Source organism: Ciona robusta, chromosome 2 (genome assembly GCF_009617815.1).
Source record: "Ciona robusta chromosome 2, ASM961781v2".
Taxonomy (NCBI): domain Eukaryota; kingdom Metazoa; phylum Chordata; class Ascidiacea; order Phlebobranchia; family Cionidae; genus Ciona; species Ciona robusta.
The window spans coordinates 6,432,469-6,455,224 of NC_143236.1; the positions used below are offsets into that span (position 1 = coordinate 6,432,469).

At 36.0% G+C, this 22,756-nt stretch overlaps 5 protein-coding genes across 5 annotated transcripts; 3 read left to right on the plus strand and 2 right to left on the minus strand.

Moving 5' to 3' along the window:
* Window positions 1-1,211: 1,211 nt before the first annotated feature.
* Window positions 1,212-8,036, plus strand: LOC149740623 (asparagine synthetase [glutamine-hydrolyzing]-like). The gene is made up of 12 exons (XM_089872801.1): window positions 1,212-1,452; window positions 1,651-1,719; window positions 2,089-2,172; window positions 2,276-2,429; window positions 3,108-3,299; window positions 3,664-3,765; window positions 4,129-4,256; window positions 4,476-4,602; window positions 5,254-5,395; window positions 5,732-5,882; window positions 6,750-6,905; window positions 7,443-8,036. Exons 1-12 carry the CDS (start codon window positions 1,273-1,275, stop codon window positions 7,650-7,652), a joined length of 1,695 nt encoding a protein of 564 aa, XP_089728927.1. The 5' UTR covers window positions 1,212-1,272; the 3' UTR covers window positions 7,653-8,036.
* A 586-nt stretch (window positions 8,037-8,622) lies between these two features.
* On the plus strand, window positions 8,623-10,612 carry LOC149740624 (CXXC-type zinc finger protein 1-like). Its single transcript, XM_089872797.1, has one exon. It carries the CDS (start codon window positions 8,738-8,740, stop codon window positions 10,490-10,492), a length of 1,755 nt encoding a protein of 584 aa, XP_089728923.1. The 5' UTR covers window positions 8,623-8,737; the 3' UTR covers window positions 10,493-10,612.
* On the plus strand, window positions 10,563-13,042 carry LOC149740625 (WW domain-binding protein 2-like). Its single transcript, XM_089872814.1, has 6 exons — window positions 10,563-10,702; window positions 10,887-10,995; window positions 11,328-11,466; window positions 11,634-11,726; window positions 12,154-12,360; window positions 12,676-13,042. Exons 1-6 carry the CDS (start codon window positions 10,650-10,652, stop codon window positions 12,777-12,779), a joined length of 705 nt encoding a protein of 234 aa, XP_089728940.1. The 5' UTR covers window positions 10,563-10,649; the 3' UTR covers window positions 12,780-13,042.
* Window positions 12,948-20,731, minus strand: LOC149740626 (chitobiosyldiphosphodolichol beta-mannosyltransferase-like). Its single transcript, XM_089872805.1, has 12 exons — window positions 20,491-20,731; window positions 20,117-20,194; window positions 19,604-19,710; window positions 19,169-19,317; window positions 18,459-18,548; window positions 17,872-17,938; window positions 17,358-17,499; window positions 17,025-17,063; window positions 16,692-16,745; window positions 16,203-16,313; window positions 15,838-15,952; window positions 12,948-13,394 (listed from the first exon to the last, which is right to left on the minus strand). The coding sequence occupies exons 1-12, from the start codon at window positions 20,729-20,731 to the stop codon at window positions 13,190-13,192; spliced, it is 1,398 nt and encodes a 465-aa protein (XP_089728931.1). The 3' UTR covers window positions 12,948-13,189.
* Window positions 20,732-20,772: 41 nt separating this feature from the next.
* On the minus strand, window positions 20,773-22,367 carry LOC149740627 (RNA exonuclease 4-like). Its single transcript, XM_089872809.1, has one exon. The coding sequence runs from the start codon at window positions 21,940-21,942 to the stop codon at window positions 20,980-20,982; it is 963 nt and encodes a 320-aa protein (XP_089728935.1). The 5' UTR covers window positions 21,943-22,367; the 3' UTR covers window positions 20,773-20,979.
* Window positions 22,368-22,756: the final 389 nt, after the last annotated feature.

Consider the following 22,756-nt stretch of genomic DNA (forward strand, 5'->3'; position numbering starts at 1 on the left):
GACCAAAATATACGACGCCTGGAGCGCAGTTTAAATAGACGTCTGGCTAAATAAAATCACGATATACCCAAACCTTTTGACTAGGTTTTAAAAAGAAAAAAAAAGGAAACGGCTTACGCAATGATAAATCATCGGGTAAGAGCAAGGCGGACATTTACGTTATTATTTCGTTTCATATCAGACAAGACAGCATGGAAGTCGCTTGTATATAGGGTGTATTTTACAGAATACCGGAAAGCGTACAGAAAATCATATCTTCGATCGGTTTGTTATAAGCTTAACGAGACAGTCGAGTTTACAGTACAATGGTATAGCGAGTCTTGGACATTTACAGTTAAAAGCAAGAGTTCACTGTAAATAAAACACTGAGTAAGATGGACCATGTTTTTATACCTTTTCATCGTCCGATTGGTGGTAAACAAATATTATTTACAAAATTAGGTAACCGTATCTTCACGACTCTAAAAAAGCGTTGTTAATTTTAATAATCGCAATGAGGAAATATAATATGGCATACAATGTAACCTATATCATTTCTACCCTCTAACAGTTTTAAACAATGTAGAAAAATCCAGAGATAATAGAATAGGAAAATGCGAAAAAGTTTACCGGCGGGGCTTTCACACGAGATGTAAGTACGCGATACCAGTTCTGATTCAGCGGTACGGTTTATGACGTCACAAGCGGCACTGAAAAGAAACAACAATTACAAAGTAGGCCGGGCCGAATTTAGGATGATTCATTTTGTTCCGTTCGGTTGTAAACAGGAATAGAGACAGTTAACCAAAAAAACACAACCTTTTTTTCGCAACGCCTAATTCGTATACAAGAACGAAAAGGAGGTTAATTTTTACTAAATACACGCCATTTAGTTGTTTAAGTATAAAACAAGAATAGTTATACGCTTATGGTTTAACACATGTGTTTACCAAATTGCTTTAAAAAATGGCAAAAAGAATGTACATTTCCGTTTCATGTGTGTCAAGCGGCGCTAAGTGTTAAAGAACTATAACAGAGAACACCTGTGTTTTTAAAAGACATACGTGAGTTTCGTGCGTTCCATGCGTGATTACATCATGGCAGTGCCCCGTTCCATAGTTGTTTTAACTCATCGTTCTAATATAGTTGTTTTAACTGGTCATATATTGCCACATGGAACGATAAAAGAGAATGAAAACATGAACCATCATCTTATTCCAACCTATATAATAGGAACCACACCCAACCTATACAGTTTTAAACTTTTAGATAATATAAGTTTTAAATTTCAAAATGTGCGGAATCTGGGCTCTGTTCGGTTATGACGCGAATGACGTCAGACAGTTCACTTGTGCGCAAACAATCGCACATAGAGGTCCCGATAATTTTCGGTTCGAGAACGTGAGTGGACTTCGAAGCGCTAAACTTGCTTTTCACCGATTGGAAGTAGTTGGTGACGTAGGCGGAATGCAGGTATGTATGACGTCACCACCTATGACGAAATATCTACAACGTCAAAACTTATGTACAATGACTTCAACACCCGCATGACGTTACACACGGATGACGCAATGTTTATGACGTCACCGGTGATAATTAATCGCAACAAAAATATTTCGCTGTTGCTTTCCTGCTACGATTACGTCAGAAAAGTTTGTTTGTTTGTTTCAGCCAATGAGATTACACCAGTACCCTCACTTAACTTTGATATGCAACGGAGAGATTTACAATTGTCAGAAGGTTTGTTAGCTTGTTTTAAATGTAATGATTTAAAGAGTGGGGTCGCTAGAGTTACAAACTGAATTAATTGTGTATGTCCGGTGTGGCAGACTCCTATGTCGAAAAAATGATTGAGTATACACATCCGTGTGGGAGACACTCATGTTACATTACCAGGGTGGGGAAGAGGGGAATCCCTTTTATTCTATTTTCTCGTCCCATTTGGCAGTAAACAAAGAATTACAAAACCGTATTCTTACGACTACTATGGACCGTTGATAATTGTTTAAACCATGATCAGGATATTTGAATAGTAAATAAAACAATATCCCATCTTACCCCACAGTACTGTATATAAAATATTTATGTAACTCGCCGCTTGCTTTACAGTTAAAGGAAGAATTTGGGTTTAACCACGAGACACCCTCTGACTGTGAGGTCATATTACATCTGTACAATAAGTTCGGCCCAGAGGTTTGTGACGTCATAAAAAAATTAACTGTGAATTAATAAAAAATAAAATATTAAAGATTAAATAAAAGTTTGATTGCGAATAATTTGAGTTGTAATTATGCAGGAGACGAGCAAATACCTGGATGGCGTGTTCGCTTACGTCATCGTAAACACGCGCGACAACACCTTATTACTGTCACGTGATACATATGGAGTTCGGCCGATGTTTTATTTCATGACAAACAATGGAATGATGGGAGTCTGCTCGGAGGCTAAAGGTGACGTCACATAACATACTTTTTAACTTATATCTTTGAAAACGATGGTGAATATCAAATTGTTGAAACAACGAAAGGAGGGGATTAACAGCAAAATGACAGTCGTTATTACCACGCTATGTATAAAAGTGTAGAAAACAGTGACGGTTTAAATTTTTTTGCTGCTACACCCAACATATGGTGAACTCGCAATGAGTTGTTAAGAATTGGTTAAAAACAAATTATGCAACTCGAATGAAGTGTGCGTTAAAATACGACCCAAACCACGGGGAAGTCGGTTTCAAAAAGAAATTTACTCAAACACCGGTTACAGTCATCTCTCTTTTCAATATTTCATAACAATACTCCGTTGTTCCGTTGTAATTACACAGGGCGACCATATAGTGAGCTACCGATTAAACGTCACAGAGAATTATATTCGCTATTAATTACCTCGTAATAACACACTGTTGCGATGTAATGAGCATATTATTCAGATCAATTTTATAAATTATCCGCAAGGTTAAATACGTGGTAACTCGTAAGCGGACACGAGGTGTATGGAAAAAACACCCCGTGCTACAACGACTGTCATTGCCCTAACACGCCAAATAAAATAAGCATTAGTTTACTTAAAATTATTTTCTGTAAAACTCACAGGTTAGTTACTTACAATTAACCTCGTGTTGTGTCACACAGGTCTTTATGACTTACTCAAGAAGAAAAACGGCGAGGATAAAACAAAGCTGCTTCGCGTGTTTCCCCCGGCCCATTCTATGGTTTGTGACGTAATAAAGAACGGGAAGATCGCTCCAGCGACGCCGAAGATGTTTCATTCATTCCCCGAGCTGCCACGCCACTTCATGTACCAAGGGGTCGTTTTAGAGAAAGGTTTGTCAAAACTTTGACCTTCAGTTGTAATCTAACTTGTTTTATCCCCGTGAAGCGGACAATGACCGTCGTTATAACACAGGTGTTCTGTTTCATACGCCGAGTGCCTGTTTACGAGTTACCACATAGGTAACGTTGAAGGTGATTGTTTTTCGTAAGGATTTTTTAATCATAAGGGGGATTTAAATGCGTCTTGTCAATGGACACATACGACATACACTCATATTGGTAACAGCGGTAACAGCATCGAGCTTCGAACCCGTCGTAAACATAAAACTAGAAGCAAGTTGTTCAACCACTTTGCCACAGTTTGACAAAACGTAGACGTTCAGTTGTTACGAACAATAGCACATTTACGTCACAGGCGAAAGTGATGACGTCATAAAGAAGAACATTCGAACGTTGATGATAAATGCTGTGGAAAAAAGGTTGATGTCCAGCAGAAGGGTCGGAAGTTTATTATCAGGTTAGGATGATTATGTTTGTACGATATTGCAACACAATATTGTTGGACAAACAGTCTTTTAATTTATTCAGATGCTACAAAAGCTTCGTGCGTATAATAGGTTGGGCTAAGATGGTCCATGTTCATTTTCTTTTACCGTTCCATTTTAACAAACAAAAATGTGTATAAATGCACCCTGTGTGTATGGTGAATATGAATAGAATGACCATGCACATGAATACACCCATGTTATATAAACACAGCACCTATGTTATGACTCAGAATAAATACATCTTAACGTGCCATGTCCGGTGCACAACATTAATATTCAAACAACCAATAACACTGAACCACAATTTAAACAACAGCAATATCTTTCACCAGGAGGATTAGATTCTTCATTGGTTGCCGCCATTACTGCGAAGAAACTTCGAGAAAATGGATCAAAACAACCGATACAAACATTTTCAATTGGAATGGAAACTAGCCCTGACATCGTGGCAGCTAGAAAGGTAGGACGTCATCGTTACGTCACAGATGCTTGGAATGACGTAATCATTACGTCACACTACTTCGACGTCAATGTTACACGTATTGCTGATTATTGTGACGTGATTTTCGTAATGATTCTAATAAAAATAAAAATGACGAAAACTAAAATTGACTCAATAATGTAATTATGAAAGTTTTTCTACTCCCCCAAAAAACATTTGTGTCCTTTTGACATGCAGGTTGCAGAGCAAATTGAGAGCGAGCACCACGAAGTGATATTCTCGCCAGAAGAAGGATTAGATGCGATAGAAGAAACCATATACGCATTGGAGAGTTATGATGTCACGACCGTGAGAGCTTCAATCCGTAAGTTTAAAACGGAATGTTGCGCTTGAATGTAAATGTAATGCAGGGCGTCAACTGTTTTATTTTATTGGGGGCATACAAGGTGTATGAATACACACCTTGTGTACTTGGGTTTTAGGTAGACCATATATATATCATATATATAACATATATATGAAATAAACATGATATCTATGGTAGACACCCATGCTATATAATCGACAGTGGGCATGAGATTTATACGAATACATCATCCATTTTTTCTAGCATAGATGTTTTATTTTTAAAATAATTAAACCATAAAGGAAATTTGAGAACTTTACAGCGCGTAGGAGGTGCTACCTTATGTTCGTAACAATAGAAAAATGCCATAAACCTTCTTTGTTTGGGCAATCGATCTGCTTTGTGTACCCAGTTGTCTGGCCCATTATGCAAATAAGGCATTATGCAAATAAGGCGGTTTTATTTGATGCTTTATTATGGGTTAGATTCGTTGTCGGGACCTTTGATATAGGCCAGATTTTCTCAAACACCTATCAGCCGCTTGCGTACGTCGGTTATGCGGCCAGTGTGACTCTATTCGCAACTATAAGTTCACAAAGGAAAGAGATTCATTAATTTCTATAATATTTAAAATTAAACTTTGATTAAAAATTGATGCAATTTTTTTAGCAATGTACTTGTTATCAAAGTACATCAGTCAGAACACGGACACAATCGTAATCATGTCGGGAGAGGGCGCTGACGAGCTCGCTCAAGGTTACATCTACTTTTATAAACAACCAACCCAAGAAGAAGGGGACGTCGAAAGCAGGTGCGTGACGTAATGATGACATGCATAACAGTTGCAACAGTGGTGCTTATAATTTTCCAATACGAACAACGAGGCTCGACAATGTTATATACTCTTGTGGACGTATTGGCAAAAATAGTTACCGAAGAGTGTATGGTCCATCTGGCAACACAGTTAACGACAAATTCCCCAACCCAGTCGTGCATTCACTCATAAGCGGGCACGAGGTGCGTGAAACAAAACACTGGTGTTATAAGGACTTTCGAAATTCCCGAAACGCAAAGATAATTCAACTACATTCATTCATTAACAACAACAGCCTCAAATACGCATTTTTAAACATGATTCTTTTCTTAGGCGGCTATTATCTGATCTCTATCTTTTCGATGTGTTACGTACCGATCGCTCGACAGCCGCGCATGGGCTGGAAGTTCGAGCACCATTCTTGGACCACGCCCTAACGTCTTACTATCTATCGTTGCCGGCAGAAAAACGGGCCCCGAGTGAGGTAACATATATACCTCGGATAGGTACAACACAAAGACTTATACCAATGTCTAAAAATTAAAAATCCCCCTACATTATTTTTACCTAGATAATAAATACCAAACGGTTTAGAACTTTAGAATTTTTCACTGTGTAAATATACCCATAGTGTAATAAAAAATTCTTGCTTAATTCGCAGGTCGCATGAGTTGCGTAGTTAATTCATTTAAAATACAAACGGTAAAGCAGGTTTAAAGTAACGGAGATGATTTTATAGGGGGTATATCATTTTTATTATCTCCGGTTACACAACGAAACCTATAATGAATTCTCGTGGTGCAATGAATTATGGATTTATAAATATTATTTTATGAGCGGAAATAACCCAATAATATTCTTTGATAAACTTCCCTGTTTCATTTCACACATGTACTGTTTATTGACTATCAGTCGCAGTATTGCTATTTGGATCGTAATTCTCCATATTTATTACAACCGCAAAAGCTTGAACTGCACATTGCACAATTATAGTTAAAATTTGCATATTACTTCTATTGAAAACGAACAAAAACAGATTGTCCAATTTTTAAAAAGCATTTTTTTAAAATCCCAATGCGGTATAAAACTATTTTGTATGCCATTAGTAGGAATTGTTATTTTCTATGTATTTATTAGCGCCTGCTGCTTCTTATCGATATACTAAACTAGTTCACCTTATTCTTTTATAATGTTTTAACACAAATATCATTTATCGCTATAATACATTAACGAAAACCGAACTAATCAAAACAGCGAATATAAAGAGAAGAAGTTATCCGCAAAATGTCATTTGTTTTTTTAAATATACGTTTTTATTTTAGCCATTTTTTTTATTAAACCATACCTTTAGGGAAACATTGAGAAATTCCTTCTTCGTTCCGCGTTCGATGAATCGGATCTCATACCATCTGAAATATTATGGAGACGCAAGGAAGCATTCAGCGATGGAGTTGCCTCAAAGCGAAGATCTTGGTTTCAGATTCTACAAGAACATATCGAGAGCAGGGTAAAGTCAATGTTTGGTTTAGAGTTAGAGAAAAAAATGAATTAATGTAACCTTTTTACGCTCGCGTTGCATGGCAAGTTCCTTATAACTGAGGGTTCTGTTTCCTACCGCACCTCGTGCTGGCTTACAAATATGTGAGATGCCAACTCTAGAACAACTTGTATACAACACATTCACTATAACAACCTTGTATACAAACGAGTGCTGTGGGTCCGTTTTAGTCCGCTATAACCGATGTAACTGCCTATATGGGCAATATGAGTTAATGAGATATCGCAATTTCTGCTACTTATGACCTGCAAACCCAGAAAAAAGTAAAGCCTGCAAACCCTAAAAAGTTAAATGTTGAGCGGTGTATGATTTTTGTGGGCGATGAGGCAACAATTATAGTTGTTTGTTTTGTTGTATTGGACCAACCTAGGCCGAATATTTGGTTCGTCGGCTCTCCTCGCTGTAGTATAGAATCTCACCAATATACAGTAGAACAAAACATTCTTTTGCTTTTAGTTGGTTAATTTACAATAACGTCTTCTTTAGGTAAGTGACGATGCTCTCGCAAAAGCAAAAGAAACACACCCATTCCACACCCCTAAAACAAAAGAGGCGCTCTACTATAGACAAATCTTTGAATCAAAGTTCGGCCCACAACTGTCGAAGCTGATCCCATACCAATGGTTGCCTAAATGGATCGAAGCGGTAGATCCAAGCGCTAGAGTTCTTACGCATTATCAAAATGATGAGGCGTAAACATTGGAGTATATACAATTTTAACGTGCGATGTACATATGTTTTGTTTTCATTTCCAGAATAGCTTTGTTTATATTTTATAGTTCTGTGGGGTAAGACGGGACACCTTTAGCGCAAATGTCCAAATATCTTGATCGTGTTTTAAACACATTACAACGGTATATGAGAGTCGTGAGGATGCGGTTTTTATAAATTCTCTATGTGCTTTGCTTACTACCAAAAAATACAACGAAAATGTGTCCCATTTTCCCCACCCTACTATATAATAAAAAGGTATAACTGGTGCTTTAAGCTTGATTTGAAAGGTACTTTAAATAAGTAAAAAATTTATGCTAACATTGTCGTTTAATAATTTTCGCCAAAGATAATAAATATACAAACATAATATACAAATGCTACTGTTGCAATTACAAAAGTTTTCTTTAATATACATATTGATGCTCAGTTTTAATAATAAGTAAAACATGAATTAATCACCTCACCTTTCGTATTCACAGAAGCCTTGAAATATGTTCGCCTACTATTTACAACTTTACAGCAACCTGTGTACCAACTTTGCTGCTGTTACCAACTACCGCCTCAAAGCAATAACGCACACTTTTTGGCACGCAGCTTGTTGATTGCTCGAGCGATTATTGATGTCGCGGGGAGACGCTTTGCTTAAAAGCGAAACGGATAGAAAGCGATTTATTAATATACAAATACTTTATAGTAAATAAAACAGAACATCGCCGACAGGATTCGAACCTTGCAGGCAGAGATTTCTAGAATGTCGCCTTAACCACTCGGCCACAACGACTACGAAACCACCGATGACACAATTTCGTCAAGATATCTAGTTTCATGTTTTTTAATATTAATCTCTGTTACAGTCACTGACTTAACCAAAGTTTGCTAAGCTATACAGCTCGGGTTACAGGAACCCAAAAAAGTGTTTATTTTAATATTTGGCTCTCTTGTTTATAGAAAAGTCATGTGATATTTGATGTTTATTCGAGCGTTAACTTTGTTTTTTAGAGAAACTTTTCAGAAGTTTTCATATTTTGATACATTTTTAATTAAACGTGTCTGCGTATCTGAATAAGATGGAGGAAGACGCTACGGAGTATTGCATATGCAGGTCAAGCGACATTGACCGTTTCATGATAATGTGCGACGAATGCGAGGAATGGTTTCACGGGGATTGCATTAAAATAAGCGAGAAGGAAGCTCGCTATATAAAGTACTTCTACTGCAAGACTTGTCAAGGAAAAAACCCTCTACTTAAAATTAAATATAGAAAGTCTAAAAAGAAAGAAGAGAAAGATAAAGAGAGAAAACGGCTAAAAGAAAAAATTAAAAAGAAGAAGTTGAAAGCAAAGAAAGAATCAAAGCAAATTCCACCTGTTCAAAAGTCGTTTTCCGCTCCAAACCTGCAGGAAAAAGGAGGCAAATATGAAAAAGATGAAGCATGGACTCCTAAAGCTCCAATCCGAAAAACCTCCGTTCATGAAGTTCAACCTTTGATAAAAATCCATTCCTCCGAAGATGAACCCGATTTGTCTCCGGAGCGAACTTTGTTTAAAAAAGAGTTTGATCCTTATTCTGTAGACCCTGATGCAGATAATATGAAGCTGAACTTGAATGGGTGTGGAAAATGTGAAAATTGCCAAAGGAAAGCAGATTGTGGGATGTGTGATACTTGTTTTGATCGGAGTAAGTACGGTTCTCAAAGCAAAGCACAGAAGTGTCGACTTCGAAGATGTTTGGACGACAGATTCAGTGGTAATGTTAAGCAGAAACAAACTAAAGAATCTTTAAAAAGACAAGCTGATCTTGCTTTCGAAGAAAATCGAAAAAAGCACGAAAAGAAAATAAAGAAGGAAAAAAAAGAGAAAAGAAAACAACAGTCAATGTATGCAACGGCGAATGAAACGAATGAGTTTGATTACGACATGAAGCGACAGTGTATAGGACCCAGATGCACCAAACCTGCGCTTGTAACATCAAAGTATTGCAGCCATGAGTGTGGGAGACTGTTGGCTCGAAATAGATTGCTACAAATTCTTCCACAAAGGATACAGGAGTGGAACGGAACTCCCACAGTTGCCAATGATAACGGGAGGCAAGAGTTAGATCGGATCAGGAAGAGAATGATCAACGCAAGGACTGAACTCCAAGCACTGGAGCAGAAGTTTCATCGTTTAGAGACGATTATAAGTACTGGGAGAAGTTTGACTGTGGTTGAAAAACTCGATAATGATGATGAAAGTGAGGGGGAGATGGATCAGTCAATATACTGTGTTGTGTGTGGGCATTCTGTGAGCATAAGGAATGCTATTAAGCATATGGACAAGTGCTACATCAAGATTGAATCTCAAATGTCATTCGGTTCGGTTTACCCAACGAGAATCGAAGGTTCCCAGAGACTGTTTTGTGATGTTTACAACGAACAACAACAAACTTATTGTAAGCGTTTACAAGTTCTGTGTCCTGAGCACACGAAAGAGCCAAAGGTTCCGGAGACAGAAGTGTGTGGATGCCCATTGACGTGTGATATCTATGGCCCTGAATTGCCCACAAAACCAAATCACTTTTGCCGGGCTGCAAAACGAAAATGCACACGTCATTTTAAATGGGAGACAATGTACAGGGCAGAGGTTGACCTGCAGAGGATACGGCAATGGTTGAAGATTGATGAAATATTTGATGAAGAAAGAAGAATTAAGACAGCTATGTCCAACAGAGCAGGACTTGTCTCACTTCTTCTCCATCAAACAACGGTACATGACCCAAACTGCTTAGATATGAGGACCAAACCTACAGTTACCAAGAAACCTGCTTACAGACTCATGATATAAACTTACTTTTCATACATTTTTCAGTGTTGCAATTTATACCTGCATTAAAAAGGTCGAACTTTCCGGGTAAAACAGTCGTATGTGAAATGTTTTGAATTAAAACTTTGTTTCATTGTTTAGCTCTGAAAACTCTGTAGTTATATAAAGATAAATTGAAATGTCGTTCAACAAACACATGGGACCTGGTCTGGCTCTTTTTCAAGGTGAAATGTAAGTTCTGTAAGAAATACTTGAGTTATATAGATTAACTGTAGGAGAGTGTTTTGAGAAATATCACTTTTATTCCTATTCTGTTTAAAATTAATGATATTCTGCTGCTAAATCTCTTCTTGCTTTAATTAATCTAATCTTTGTTACTGTATTTGTTTGTAAATAAAAGTTATATTACATACAGGATCCTTATGGACCATGAGAACGTAGAGATGGTGTTAAAGAAGTTTTCTCATTCATGTGAACATTTAAAGGGACAGAAGATTGGACATGTTTATCTCACTAACTTCAGGGTAAGATGTGTTCTATGTTGGTGGTTTAGATTGAGAGTTTGGCCACTTTTTAGTCAATTTTTTACAAAGATTTAACAAAACACCAGTTTTATAATGACTGCTGTTGCCACACTGCGCAAAGATTAATAATTATCATTCATTTATATCACATCTCCATTTTCCACTGCCAAGAAACAAATCAAGTTATTCAAGTGCTTGAACAATCTGGTATTACAAGTACATGCGTAAATTGGTAAAAATGCTGAAAAAATGACTATTACAGTTGTAACAATGAGCATCCAAAATTTTTATGAATCCTTCAATAATTTGCAAATTTCTGTTTTATTTTTCAGTTGTTATTTGTGAGCAGCAAGAGCAATGATATGTTGCGTGAACTTAGCATGCCCTTTAAGAACATCAAGGACTTTGAAATCAAACAACCTGTGTTTGGTGCAAATTATTTGCAGGGAAAACTAAATGCTGAACCTGATGGTAAAATATGTGGAAATACTTTATTCTTATTAATTAAAAAAAAAATCGAAAAAAAAGAAAAAATGCTGTCCAAAATCGCAACATAATTTAGACAGGAACCTCTGTTAGACTAGTGACTAGTCTAAGCAGTTGCCAAAAGTTTATTTATAATCCTTTCTTTAACATAGGTGGATGGCAAGGGTTTGGAATATTTGAGATGACATTTAAAAGTGGGGGCGCGATTGAAGTTGGTCAAAAACTTGTGAAACTAGCTACCAATCGTAAGTTTTACCGATTCAGTTTTTATAAATTCCTTGGTGGATCAATGTTTCAGGCTTTCAGCATGTGTAAAAACGAATTATACTAATGTTACTGTCGTTTCGGGATAATTATTAAGCATATCACCAAGGATGCTACAAAGTACAACCAATTAGTGACTACTGGGCTGGAGTAACGTCCATAAGTGTTATAGTATCAGTTATCCTCTATTATAATGTAAGTCTCTAACTACTGAGTCAATGGACTGTAATAGTAATATAACTTATGACTCATCCTAACAGTTTTATGCCCCCAACCCAACAAATTATGTACTGATGGTTATTAAAGAATCACAAATAAAAATGCTAGGTTTCTTTCTCTTTCAGACATAATATGCCCGGCAACTACAAATATATGTTTAATATAAATTACACTAACATTTTCCACCAGCCCCACAAATGATGTACCCAGCACCTCCAGTCATGGTTTACCCCACTGCCTCAATACCTGGCTACCAAGTACCTGGTTCAACCAATGCTTATGCCTTCCCTGCCCAAGCTTCAGCCCCACCACCTCCCATGTACCAACCCCAGGCAGGGGCTTACCAACCCCCACCTTACCCACAGCAAGCCCCTTACCCCCCACAGTCATCCCAACGTAAGTAAAGAATAAATTAAAAATTTTTTTTGAACTTTAATTTTTTTAACGAACACCGTTTTTGCTTGATTGTAGTTATGATTGTAAGAACAAAATTATATTTATTACTTTGCTTGTTTTATTTTTTAAAAAGCTATGCTAGTTGACCTGCAGACCACAATAATAACATACCAGCATTTTGGAAGACTTTTAAAAAAACGGTTTTAATTGGTGGTAGGTAGACAAATCTCAATTTATATCGCTTCTTTTTCTGTTTACACATGGATTAAAAGTATATTTTAATACAGTAACCTAAACTATATAATTCGAATGCAGAAGCAAAAGCGATGGAAGCCCAGCAAAGCACTTTGCCACCACAATATACTGAACAACAACAAGCCCCTCCTAAATATGATGAAGCTATGAAGAAAGATCAGTAAACTGTTTTCGGGATACAACATATGTACATTATAGGGCTGTGTTAATTATTATTTAAGGTACTGTTTATTGCATTGTGGTTCTATGTGTGTAGAACTAAGTAACTATTATATATAAATTTCTTTTTTAAAATAAAGACAATTGTTGTAATTCAATGTAAATATTCGTAATTCAATGTAAATATTCTTATTTCTTTTAACTTATAGTTTGTCGAATTATGAGTGCAATGTTTTTTTGTATATAATAAAGTATTGGAGTTGTTTAATTGATTTAGATAGCAGCCAAAGAACAGCTTCACATAATCACATTTAATGTAAGGGTATTTATGTAGCCTTCTACCCTTATTATCATATGCCGAGTAACTGGAGACCTCAAGCAACCAGTACTTGAGTATCAAATCAGAAAAAAAACATCATCTTTTAAACAAAGGCAGCACATTTTTGTCCCAAGCTTCATTCCACGTAATATTCCGAAACTTTTCCACTTCTTTACTTAGTCTGTTGAGGGTAGTCCTATCTTGAGGGAAGTCACTAAATACATTCACCAACTGCTTGCTGAGTTCAGTGGAATTTTCGAAAACGAATCCGTTGACATTATGCTGTACTAGCTCAGATAAACTGTAAGCAAGGTTTGTGTTAAAGGGTAAGTTGTTATCAGCAGTGGTTACACTGGTTAGAATGCTGACATCATAACCAGAGGATACGGAGTTTAAGGCTGTAAAATGTAAATAGTGACTTAAATTTAAAGTATCAGTGGCGTGTCACAGAGGTTAAAGTGCTCATACCAAACAATCTCAGAATCAAAGCTCAATACAGCATAACTGTAACCCAGTATTCACTAATGGGTTGTAGCACCCTAGGTGTCTTGGTAATGGGTCAACTCTGGTCTAAATATTAGGTCCAATGTAGTGCCACGCTGTATAACCTTACCCACATAGAAAAGAATGCATTGAAACATGGTAGGGATGTGCCGAGCCGAGCCCGAACTCAAAAGCTCGTGCCCGAGCGTCTCCTTTTTTGACGCTCGGCGCTCGGTTGAAAACTGGGCCGAGCGCCGAGCCTGATGCTATAATGTTGCACGCGAGAGCGAAAAATATTAAAAATGAAAAAAGTGAAGCTACTAAAAGATAAAGAGACTAGTCAGCGTAGCTTTCTCTTTAATTGTTTTTCGTTCGTTGTGAATTTGCTCTCTCGCAAGTAACGAATCGCAACGTCAGCAACTTGCCGGTATCGAGCACAGAAATAAAAAAGAGTAGAACGCGCAACTGGCCAAAATCGTGATGTATTCTTTTTTTTTTATTCACGTGACCGCCAACTCCGTCCCCATTTCGCTTGGTCTCCATTGTAAAAGATAGGCGCATAGTAGTTTTAAGAGGTTTTAGCTGTTTATTTCAAAAACTACATCAACTACTCAAGTTTATTAGGCAGTATAGTTATTTGGTAGGTTAACGCTTACAGTTTACCACTCGTTTGGAAAATTTAATTATTTAATAATTTTAATTAAAAACTTTAAACAAACGGTTTATTAGAAATATATATAAACTAGAAAATAGTTGTTTTACCTTATAACTTTTAATTAAATCAAAAAACGAATAAAAACTACATAAAACACCATCGATTCCATTGGCTACAATAGTAAACGGGAACGACCCGCGAAAGAGAGAGAGTGTATCACCTCTCTCCTTTACCGACATTGGAGAGGCGCGTTCTATTATTTTTTATTTCTGTGGTATCGAGTTACAGCCGGTGTCGAATTACACGAGCGCCCAATGTTTTCGTATCACATTTTAAATAAAAAGCCAAAAACTCTTAAAACTTTTTTATAATGAAATAATATAAATTGCTGCAACCACGGTTTTGCAACCACAGGGTTTTGCAACCCCTAAGCCACCTTTACCGCAGACACGTACGCAGCCAGAAAGTGCTAAGACGCACACACACGCGTTGCATTCAATATAACATTCCTTCGCAACGTAACTATTAATTATGACGTTTTATAATATAACAATCGGGAGGAATGTGCCCACTGCCCAAGTTGGCAGCCCAACCAACCACGAGATCAAAACATCGTGTATCAGCGTCACATTTTTACACTCTGCGCCGGCGTATGAAATAAAGGAAGACGCATGCGGTAGCATACATTCCACACGTAACAAACGAAGCAATCGTTGTGAATTTATTCTCGTGAAAAATGACGTAATGAAACTCTGGTTCTCGTGCGGCGCCATCAAACGATGTTTTTTGGCTTCTGTCCAAGCTCGACCGGGACGATACTTTGTAATATCATATTATTGCGTTGGTTCTAATTTACTGATAGCGTCGCTCTTCGCTTTTATATTTGCACCAATTAAAATTCACATAATCGCGATTTACCTGCATTAAACTAATCATCAAAAACAAAAATTATACACAAACTACAGATCGTATGGAAGCGAATAAAACACGATTGTTTTCAACAATCTCGTTTGTGATGTAACGATCGTAAAGGTTTATTCTGACGTAAATAATCGTTACATTATCCAAGATGAACATGCGTAGAAACTTGCTAGTTGCGCCACTGGCTGTAACAGTTATAAATATTTTTTTAATTAAATACTTTTTGTAAGAATTTTACATTTTGCAACAGTAGGAATTATGAAAAGCGAGACGCGTCTTTAACCGCAAACCACGTGTTCTGTATTATTTTGATTAGCGGCGCTTTTCGGCTGAATAGGAACGCATTCTCGTACGCCTTTCTCCTTGATGACGTCATAGGTGCTCGGGCTCGTGCCGAGCTTTTCGTTGAAGCTCGGCGCTCGGCGAACCCGAGCTTTTTCAACTTCAGCACATCCCTAAAACATGGTGGTGGTGAATGAAAAGTAGGCAAGTAACCTTAGGATCTATTCCTTCATTTGTGAACTTAATGTTAATAATAAGTGGGACTCAAATGTGATCAAAAGGTTAATGGCTCGATACAGCTACAGTTGTGGGCTTTGGGTAAGACACAAAACAATCACTAATGGGATGTTTAGGTTGTCAGCGATACAGAAAAAAACAATCACCCACAAATTTGTGAACCCACCAGTTAAAGTTGATAGCAGCAACAGGTAGCGATGAACCAAACATATCAACTACCTTCATGGGAAGATCTAACCCACTGGATGATGTGTGGAGACTTACACCAAGATCTGCTGAACCTGCCAAGGACATGAACCAAATTTAAATCAATGAAAGTAACAGACATTATGTGGTAAATTATGAGGTGGCCACTAATAGGTTGTCTAAATTGTCAGCCATACAGAAAAAAAACACCCACAAAGTTAAAACTTGTGAGTGGCACGAGGTGTTTAAAACAGAACACCTATGTTTTAACGAATAAAAAAACTCTGGTCCCAGGCATGTCCCCGTGCAGAACCTCACCCACGATAGAAAAAAACTTGTATTTACCGAGTAATTTCGGATAATCAGATGCTTCTAGCCAGGGTGTGATGATTTCAACACGTTTCCAATTCTTCGCAGCAATTTGTTTCTGATAATATGATTTCTGTGGCCCTTTACCTGTTGTATAATAAATAAGATTGATCATATAGTACTGTGGGGCGAGACAGGGCACCTTTAGCACATAATATCTAAATATCCCGATCATGTTCTAAACAATTAATTTTGGTCTATAGGAGTCGCGTGGATATGGTTTTAACATTGTTTGAATGTTCTTTGTTTACTTCTAAATGGGACGAGAAAATGAAATAAAAAAGTGTATGATCTTCCCCCACCCTATGCAAAATATCCTGTATTTAATTATATGTTGTTAATGTTATACAACTATTCTTCAAAATTAGATTGGACAACTGACTTAAATCCCAGGTACCCTCCTTCACCGTAGGACCCATACAGAACAAGTGTCAACAAAATACAAAATATTAAAGTTTCACCCACCAGTTATTACACATAAAATGTTTGGTAAATCGAGTGAAGTGTTTTCCTCATAATCTGGTGAAATATAAAACATCATAACAATAATTTATTGATTGAATACAGGTATATACATACAGATATATTTATTTATTCAGTATGCTTTTTTTGTAACAATAAATTATTGAAAAATTAATTTTTATAAATAGGCTTAAATTAAACGGCTCATTTGGTATGAAAAAAAGTCTTGCCGGATGAGGAGTGAAACATCGGAAATGGACTTCTTTTTTCCCACCAGATGAGCCAATAAAAGATTTTACATCATGCCTGGGCAGAAGTAAGAGAATAAATACTTACATTGCAAAGCTTCCAACAAAACTGAGAAATCTTCGTCCTCTGTAAGAAATAAAACCAATGTTAAGACAAGAGAGATATAAAACGTTTTATAATTGGTTTGTAATACTGGTAGTTAGTACCAATGTACCACTTCACAAAAACTGTATATGGTCACCTGGGATGACCTTTTACCAAAATTTTGAAAAGGAAATTTATAAATTAAGTTCGCATTTTTTATTTTTCAAATTATTTTATAGTTTTTAATGGAAATTAAAGCCCGATTTATCAAAAATATTACTCCTTATTGCCCTATAAGGTATAAAACATGATATTACCAAAGTTTTTATCAGCTACCTGTCCAACTTGTGCTGCTAATTAGAATAGATGGTCGGTCGCTTTTCATGCTCACCCCTAATTCACCCATATGGGTGAACCGGGATTCCCCTTTTCCTGGGGCAGCAAACTCAGGATAATCTTCCCCAAGTCGGAGAAACAACTAGAAAAAAAATTAAATCTATAAATTGAATGTTATTTTTATAAATGGAAGTAGGGTACAATGTGTATTTAGATTTCTAGACTGGCAACGTACCAAAGTTGGTTAGCAAGCCTGCCTTCTGGGGTTATGGGTTCAAGGCTCGCCGCTGGGCAAGACACCAAACAGCAATTGCTCCAACCCAATGTACACTATTGTTTGTGTAAACTGTCAAACATACGCATACATACAAAAAAATTAAGACGAATTTGCTGGTTAGTTTCAAAACAAAAAAACATAACAGCCAAAACCTAACAGAAATGTTTTAATTTTAAATATTTGAGCTCAAAAACTAAAACCACAAATATACATTTGATTATCCTGTTGAAATCTTACTTTGTGTCGTTCTTCATTGTCAAGTTTCCGAAAAATTGAAGCTGCTCTGTCATGCATGACATCTGCACTGATCATAGATATCTTATAATATATATCAATGGTATTTTATATGCATTTAAAAAAATGAATCATAATTACTAAAAAGTTGAATGGCTTGAAAAGAGAGTCAACATATCATTAATATAATGTCACATTAAATTACTATTATATATATATTTACTATTAATTTGGTAAAAATTTAAATATAAGGTTAAATGTAGCTGCAGAATAAGACAATTAAACCCTTGCTTAACAAAAAGCATTTGTACCCATGGCCTACAAAACCTCCTAAATTAATAACCATGTAACAACAATAATATAGTAGGGTGGAAAGAGAGGGGACATTTCTTTATTTCATTTTCTCATTCTATTTGGTAGTAAACAAAGAACAGTTTAAGAATTATAAAACCATATCCTTCGACTCCAATAGACCATTAATAAGTGTTTAAAACATAATCAGGATTTTTTGATATTATGTGATAAAGGTGTCCCGTCTTCCACCACCCTTCAGTGGGACTAATAGTAATATATGTAGTATACAGACATACCTAATGTTCCATTTGTTAAACAGATGTTCTTGCATAGCTTTCGTCACACATAAGTTTCCTGACGACAACTGACCAAATATTTCTTCATACCTGTATTATAAAATAATAGCTGACATTAGATTAGCTAAAAAAACAATTTATTACCCACAAAGTAACATACAAGGTAACTTGTAAGCTCTAAGCTGGGACAAGGTGGTAAACCCGTGTGATAACAACTGTCGTTTTCCGGCCACGCGAGGATAAAGTAAGTTACATTTTTAGCTATATATAGTTGTAGTTTTCATCAGCGCCAAACTTTATAAATTGAGAGGAGACAGTTATAGTTATATCTATATATATTTTTTGAAACAATTCTAACTTTTTTGGCTGTAAGGATCTAGTGCTTCAAAAACGTAACAGACGAAAATCAAATACTTAGAGAACTTGATTTTTGTATGTTACGTATTCCTAGCTCCAGATCTTTACTGTATTTCTTTACACATAAGAATCTACCAACTGCATGAGCAGATCAGGGTCAGATTTGCAGAAATTTATTACAGTTTTTAGTTGTAAATGATGTTACTATTTAATGATGTGCATATAATTATAGGAACCTGTCTTGCCACCACAAGTTTTTTTATATTTGTGTGTCTAAAACAGAACATGTTTTCTATTTTCTAATTTTTAGTATATACCTTGTTCGTTCTGAATTTACACAAGTTGTAACTTACCATTTTGCAACCTTCACCATTAGGTGATTTTCCCCAAGCGATAGTGCAAGTATAGAATATCCATAATTATGCCAATCTATTATAAGTTTGCTTCCATTACAAACTGATAAGAAGCAGCAGATGGCTAAGCTCGGTATACATGGGGGGTTCTGTAATAATAGGTAAGTTGTGTTATATGTAGTAGTTATGTGTGATTTGTAGAGTAAAGAAAAGTATGACAACTATAGGAGTTTTAGGTCATGAATACATTTAAATAAAACATGGGTGTCTTCTCACACACCAGACAAGCATTGGTGTGTTCCATTCATACACCTCATGCTCACTGTAGGGTTATAACAAGGTGTCTTCTTATAAACCAGACACACATGATGTATATATTTTGAGTTCTAACCTAAGCGACACTTTATACAAAATAGTTTCTTCACCAAATCTTACCTGAACTAAGATATATTCAGTAGCATTAACTTGTACCATCATCGTCCATAATAGATAAACACTTTGTGTAATCACTTTGTAAAAATAGGCAAATATCCTGGGTATACCTAAACAAAACAGAGCAGGGTTAGAAAATACGAGAATGTTTCAATCTTTTAAAAATGAAAAATTATTTGGCTTTTGGTTTGGGCGTGTTCAGCCCACAAACATAAAGTTTTAAATTAAAATATTGTAATAACCTAAATTAACCCTATTCTTAGGTTGAAGAAATTGAAACAATGGATATCTAGTACAACACTACGGTAATACATCACAAAAAAAGCTATAACCTGAGTAACTAGTGCTGTAGCTACAACACAAAACAGGTGAATTGCCCCATAATGTGAAATAAAAAACGTAAATTACTCAGTGGCTTGGTGTGCTTGCTATCAAATTGCCACAGAGATAAGATGGTAGTGAGTGGGTAAAAAAAGACTACAAGCAGTAAATTTTTTATGGATATATTTATCATACCCCTTGTTACGTGAGCTTCTTTTACAAACTGAAGACGAATCTTCTTTGACTCTAAGACTAAAGGGTGGGGGACGGATCCTGAAACATTAAATTATGGAATATGTTTAAAGATCATACATAGTCACTTATCTTATTAGTATTACAGTACCCAGGTTCTGACGGACTAAAATTAAATTTGCTAAAAACTATTTTAATAAATAGAATGGAAAATTTTATTACTTTATCAAACAAAACCAAATTTAACACAGAGTTTCTAATATAAGGGAACATAAGGCAATTTTTTTGAATACCTTGTTTCAGGATTTAATTTTGCATTACTTAACCCGAATAGTTAAGTGGATTAAACGATTTTAAAATTAAAACAGAAAACTGACCTGCATATCCAACTAAGGTAACGTCAAATCCGTGACTTGCTAGGGACACCGAGTGGTAAGACATCCTCGGACTTCTGCCAACATCTCCGAGAACAACGACAGCAACCTTTGAACGTTTTTTTCCATAAACATAAAGTCTTCTTATAATAAGTAGAACAGAAAACACCAGGATAAGGCGAAAGAACAAACCAATGGGAAATAAAATCCAAAGGTTTATAATTCTAATTAATGAGTCTGCCATTTAAATCTAGAAATAGAAAAGTTTTAACACATGCGTCAAAATCATTTCATTTAACGGCTGGTAGAAATTTTTTTCAAAAATGTTACACAGCGAGATTAAGACACGAATTATTAATGTAAAATTGGACAAAATTTAGAAAAGAAAAACTTATTATTCGTATCAACATATTAATTCAGTCGTTTAATTCAGTCTTCATCACTGATTTTCAACAATTAAAAAACGCATAAAATTTGGATGACACACAGTCATTAGTTGTTTGGTTGTTTCTTTTTAACTTTTTTATTTAACTTAACATACGCTTGAGCTTCCCAATGTTTTTTATGCATTGTGTATAATCTCATGGCTGCTTGTGCGTCTTGTACTGAACTGTGTTCACCCTTCTGTACATCAACACCAAGTATCTTCTTGCAAAGGATTCTTAAACCTGGTGAGCGGCCAGCAGTGAGGTTACGGAATGGTTTATACTTTGCAGTGTCTCTGATGCATTTTTTTGGATGATTTAAAAAGAGGACTTGAAAATCGTTCCAAAGAGCATGCCCGACTAGAATTCTCCCTTTAATTATCTCCGCAACTTCTTTCTGAACAACTTCAAAATCTTCAGCATTTTCAAGATCAGCGGGTCTAATTCCACTGACAAAAGTTCGATAATCGGTAACGTCTTCCCGGGCTTTCACGTGTTTATCATAAATACATTTCCCGAATTGGTTAACGAGCGAAACACGGGCAAGAACAGAATCCCTTCCATCATCTCCCACCCCTACCATCTCACAATCCATCGCAACTATCCTAGTAATCCCTGAATATCCATCTTTTTTCACCAATTTATTCTGAACAGTAGAGTTGGCAGCACTTCCAGTTACTTTTACATCCTCCCCATTTTCTAAGTCCATTATTTCACTTGCGTCCACGCCATCAAACCAAATATCTTCGGAAATTGTTTTCTTTTTTTTAATAATTCCATTTGAATTATTGTTTATATTACGAGATGGTTTTAGTTTATTATCTTTTCTTTTAAACTGCTTTTCGGAGGAAACATTGTCTATTTTTCTTTTCTTTATTTTTTCTTCTTTTTCCGCAGCCTCTTTCACTTTTTTCTCTTCAATTTGACTTTGAAGAACTTTCCAGTTTGCAGAACATTTTGGTATCTTCACTTTATTCAAATTCACATTCTTATCTGGATCACTTATTTTTCGTTTTTTCGAACGTACCATTTTTCCTGTAGAAAATGACAGCACAATACAGGTTAGCTTATAAATCTGGAGTTATAAAACAACAAAAAAGATTTAAGAAGTGAGAAGTTTACAACTTTAACCAAAACTCACAGAAAACATTTATTAAGTTTATGTCTTGGTTTTATGTAAATTACATTTATATATATATACTCTGGCTTGTATTAAAGAATACGGTTTAATAAAGGTAACTCTCACAAACTATTTACAATAAGAACAAGGGGTGCTAAACTTGCAATCCCGTTTAAATTTGAGACATTAAGACACATAAAAAAGGGCAACCCAAAAGAAAACACGTAACCATCTAAGTTCTAAGCCATTCTTTGCATCTGTAACCAAAGTATATATGTATAAACTTTTCCTCTCATGCTCTCATGCACATAAAATGCACCGACTGCACTATACCACGTGGCAACAATAACAAACGCAAAAGGCTGAGGTACTCTACTGTCATCTTGCGGTACTTAATTTTTCAATTTGAACATACCAACTACGCTACAACATGACATGCACTTAGTCACTTCTTTTGGGTTACCGTCCCCTTATTTCTACTTTTACCACTCTACTTTGAACTATCCATCACAACCTTGTACACGGCAGACAAAGAATACTGAATGAATTAGACGCTTCTATCACTGTAAGCTTGTGTTTTTGCTGAAAATGTCGCGTGCGGAATCTCTTAGTAGGTCATAGTGGCCCGTCACTTAACGACGTCACAAACCGAAATCGGTTGTTACGCTGAAACCATAGTACTCTACTATGCTGAAACGAATATGGAACCTTTTCTTATGCCTAC

Bases quoted from the DNA above. Each gene is read 5' to 3' on its own strand.
- LOC149740625 (XM_089872814.1), top strand. From the start codon at position 10,650: ATGTCGTTCAACAAACACATGGGACCTGGTCTGGCTCTTTTTCAAGGT. The intron at 10,996-11,327 runs GTAAGATGTGTT...TTTATTTTTCAG, and splicing joins TTTATCTCACTAACTTCAGG to TTGTTATTTGTGAGCAGCAA. The intron at 11,467-11,633 runs GTAAAATATGTG...TCTTTAACATAG, and splicing joins ACTAAATGCTGAACCTGATG to GTGGATGGCAAGGGTTTGGA.
- LOC149740627 (XM_089872809.1), bottom strand. From the start codon at position 21,942: ATGGTACGTTCGAAAAAACGAAAAATAAGTGATCCAGATAAGAATGTG.
- LOC149740626 (XM_089872805.1), bottom strand. From the start codon at position 20,731: ATGGCAGACTCATTAATTAGAATTATAAACCTTTGGATTTTATTTCCC. The intron at 20,195-20,490 runs GTCAGTTTTCTG...TTAATGTTTCAG, and splicing joins TACCTTAGTTGGATATGCAG to GATCCGTCCCCCACCCTTTA. The intron at 19,711-20,116 runs GTATGATAAATA...TGTTTTGTTTAG, and splicing joins AGAAGCTCACGTAACAAGGG to GTATACCCAGGATATTTGCC.
- LOC149740623 (XM_089872801.1), top strand. From the start codon at position 1,273: ATGTGCGGAATCTGGGCTCTGTTCGGTTATGACGCGAATGACGTCAGA. The intron at 4,257-4,475 runs GTAGGACGTCAT...TTTGACATGCAG, and splicing joins ACATCGTGGCAGCTAGAAAG to GTTGCAGAGCAAATTGAGAG. The intron at 5,396-5,731 runs GTGCGTGACGTA...TTCTTTTCTTAG, and splicing joins GAAGGGGACGTCGAAAGCAG to GCGGCTATTATCTGATCTCT.
- LOC149740624 (XM_089872797.1), top strand. From the start codon at position 8,738: ATGGAGGAAGACGCTACGGAGTATTGCATATGCAGGTCAAGCGACATT.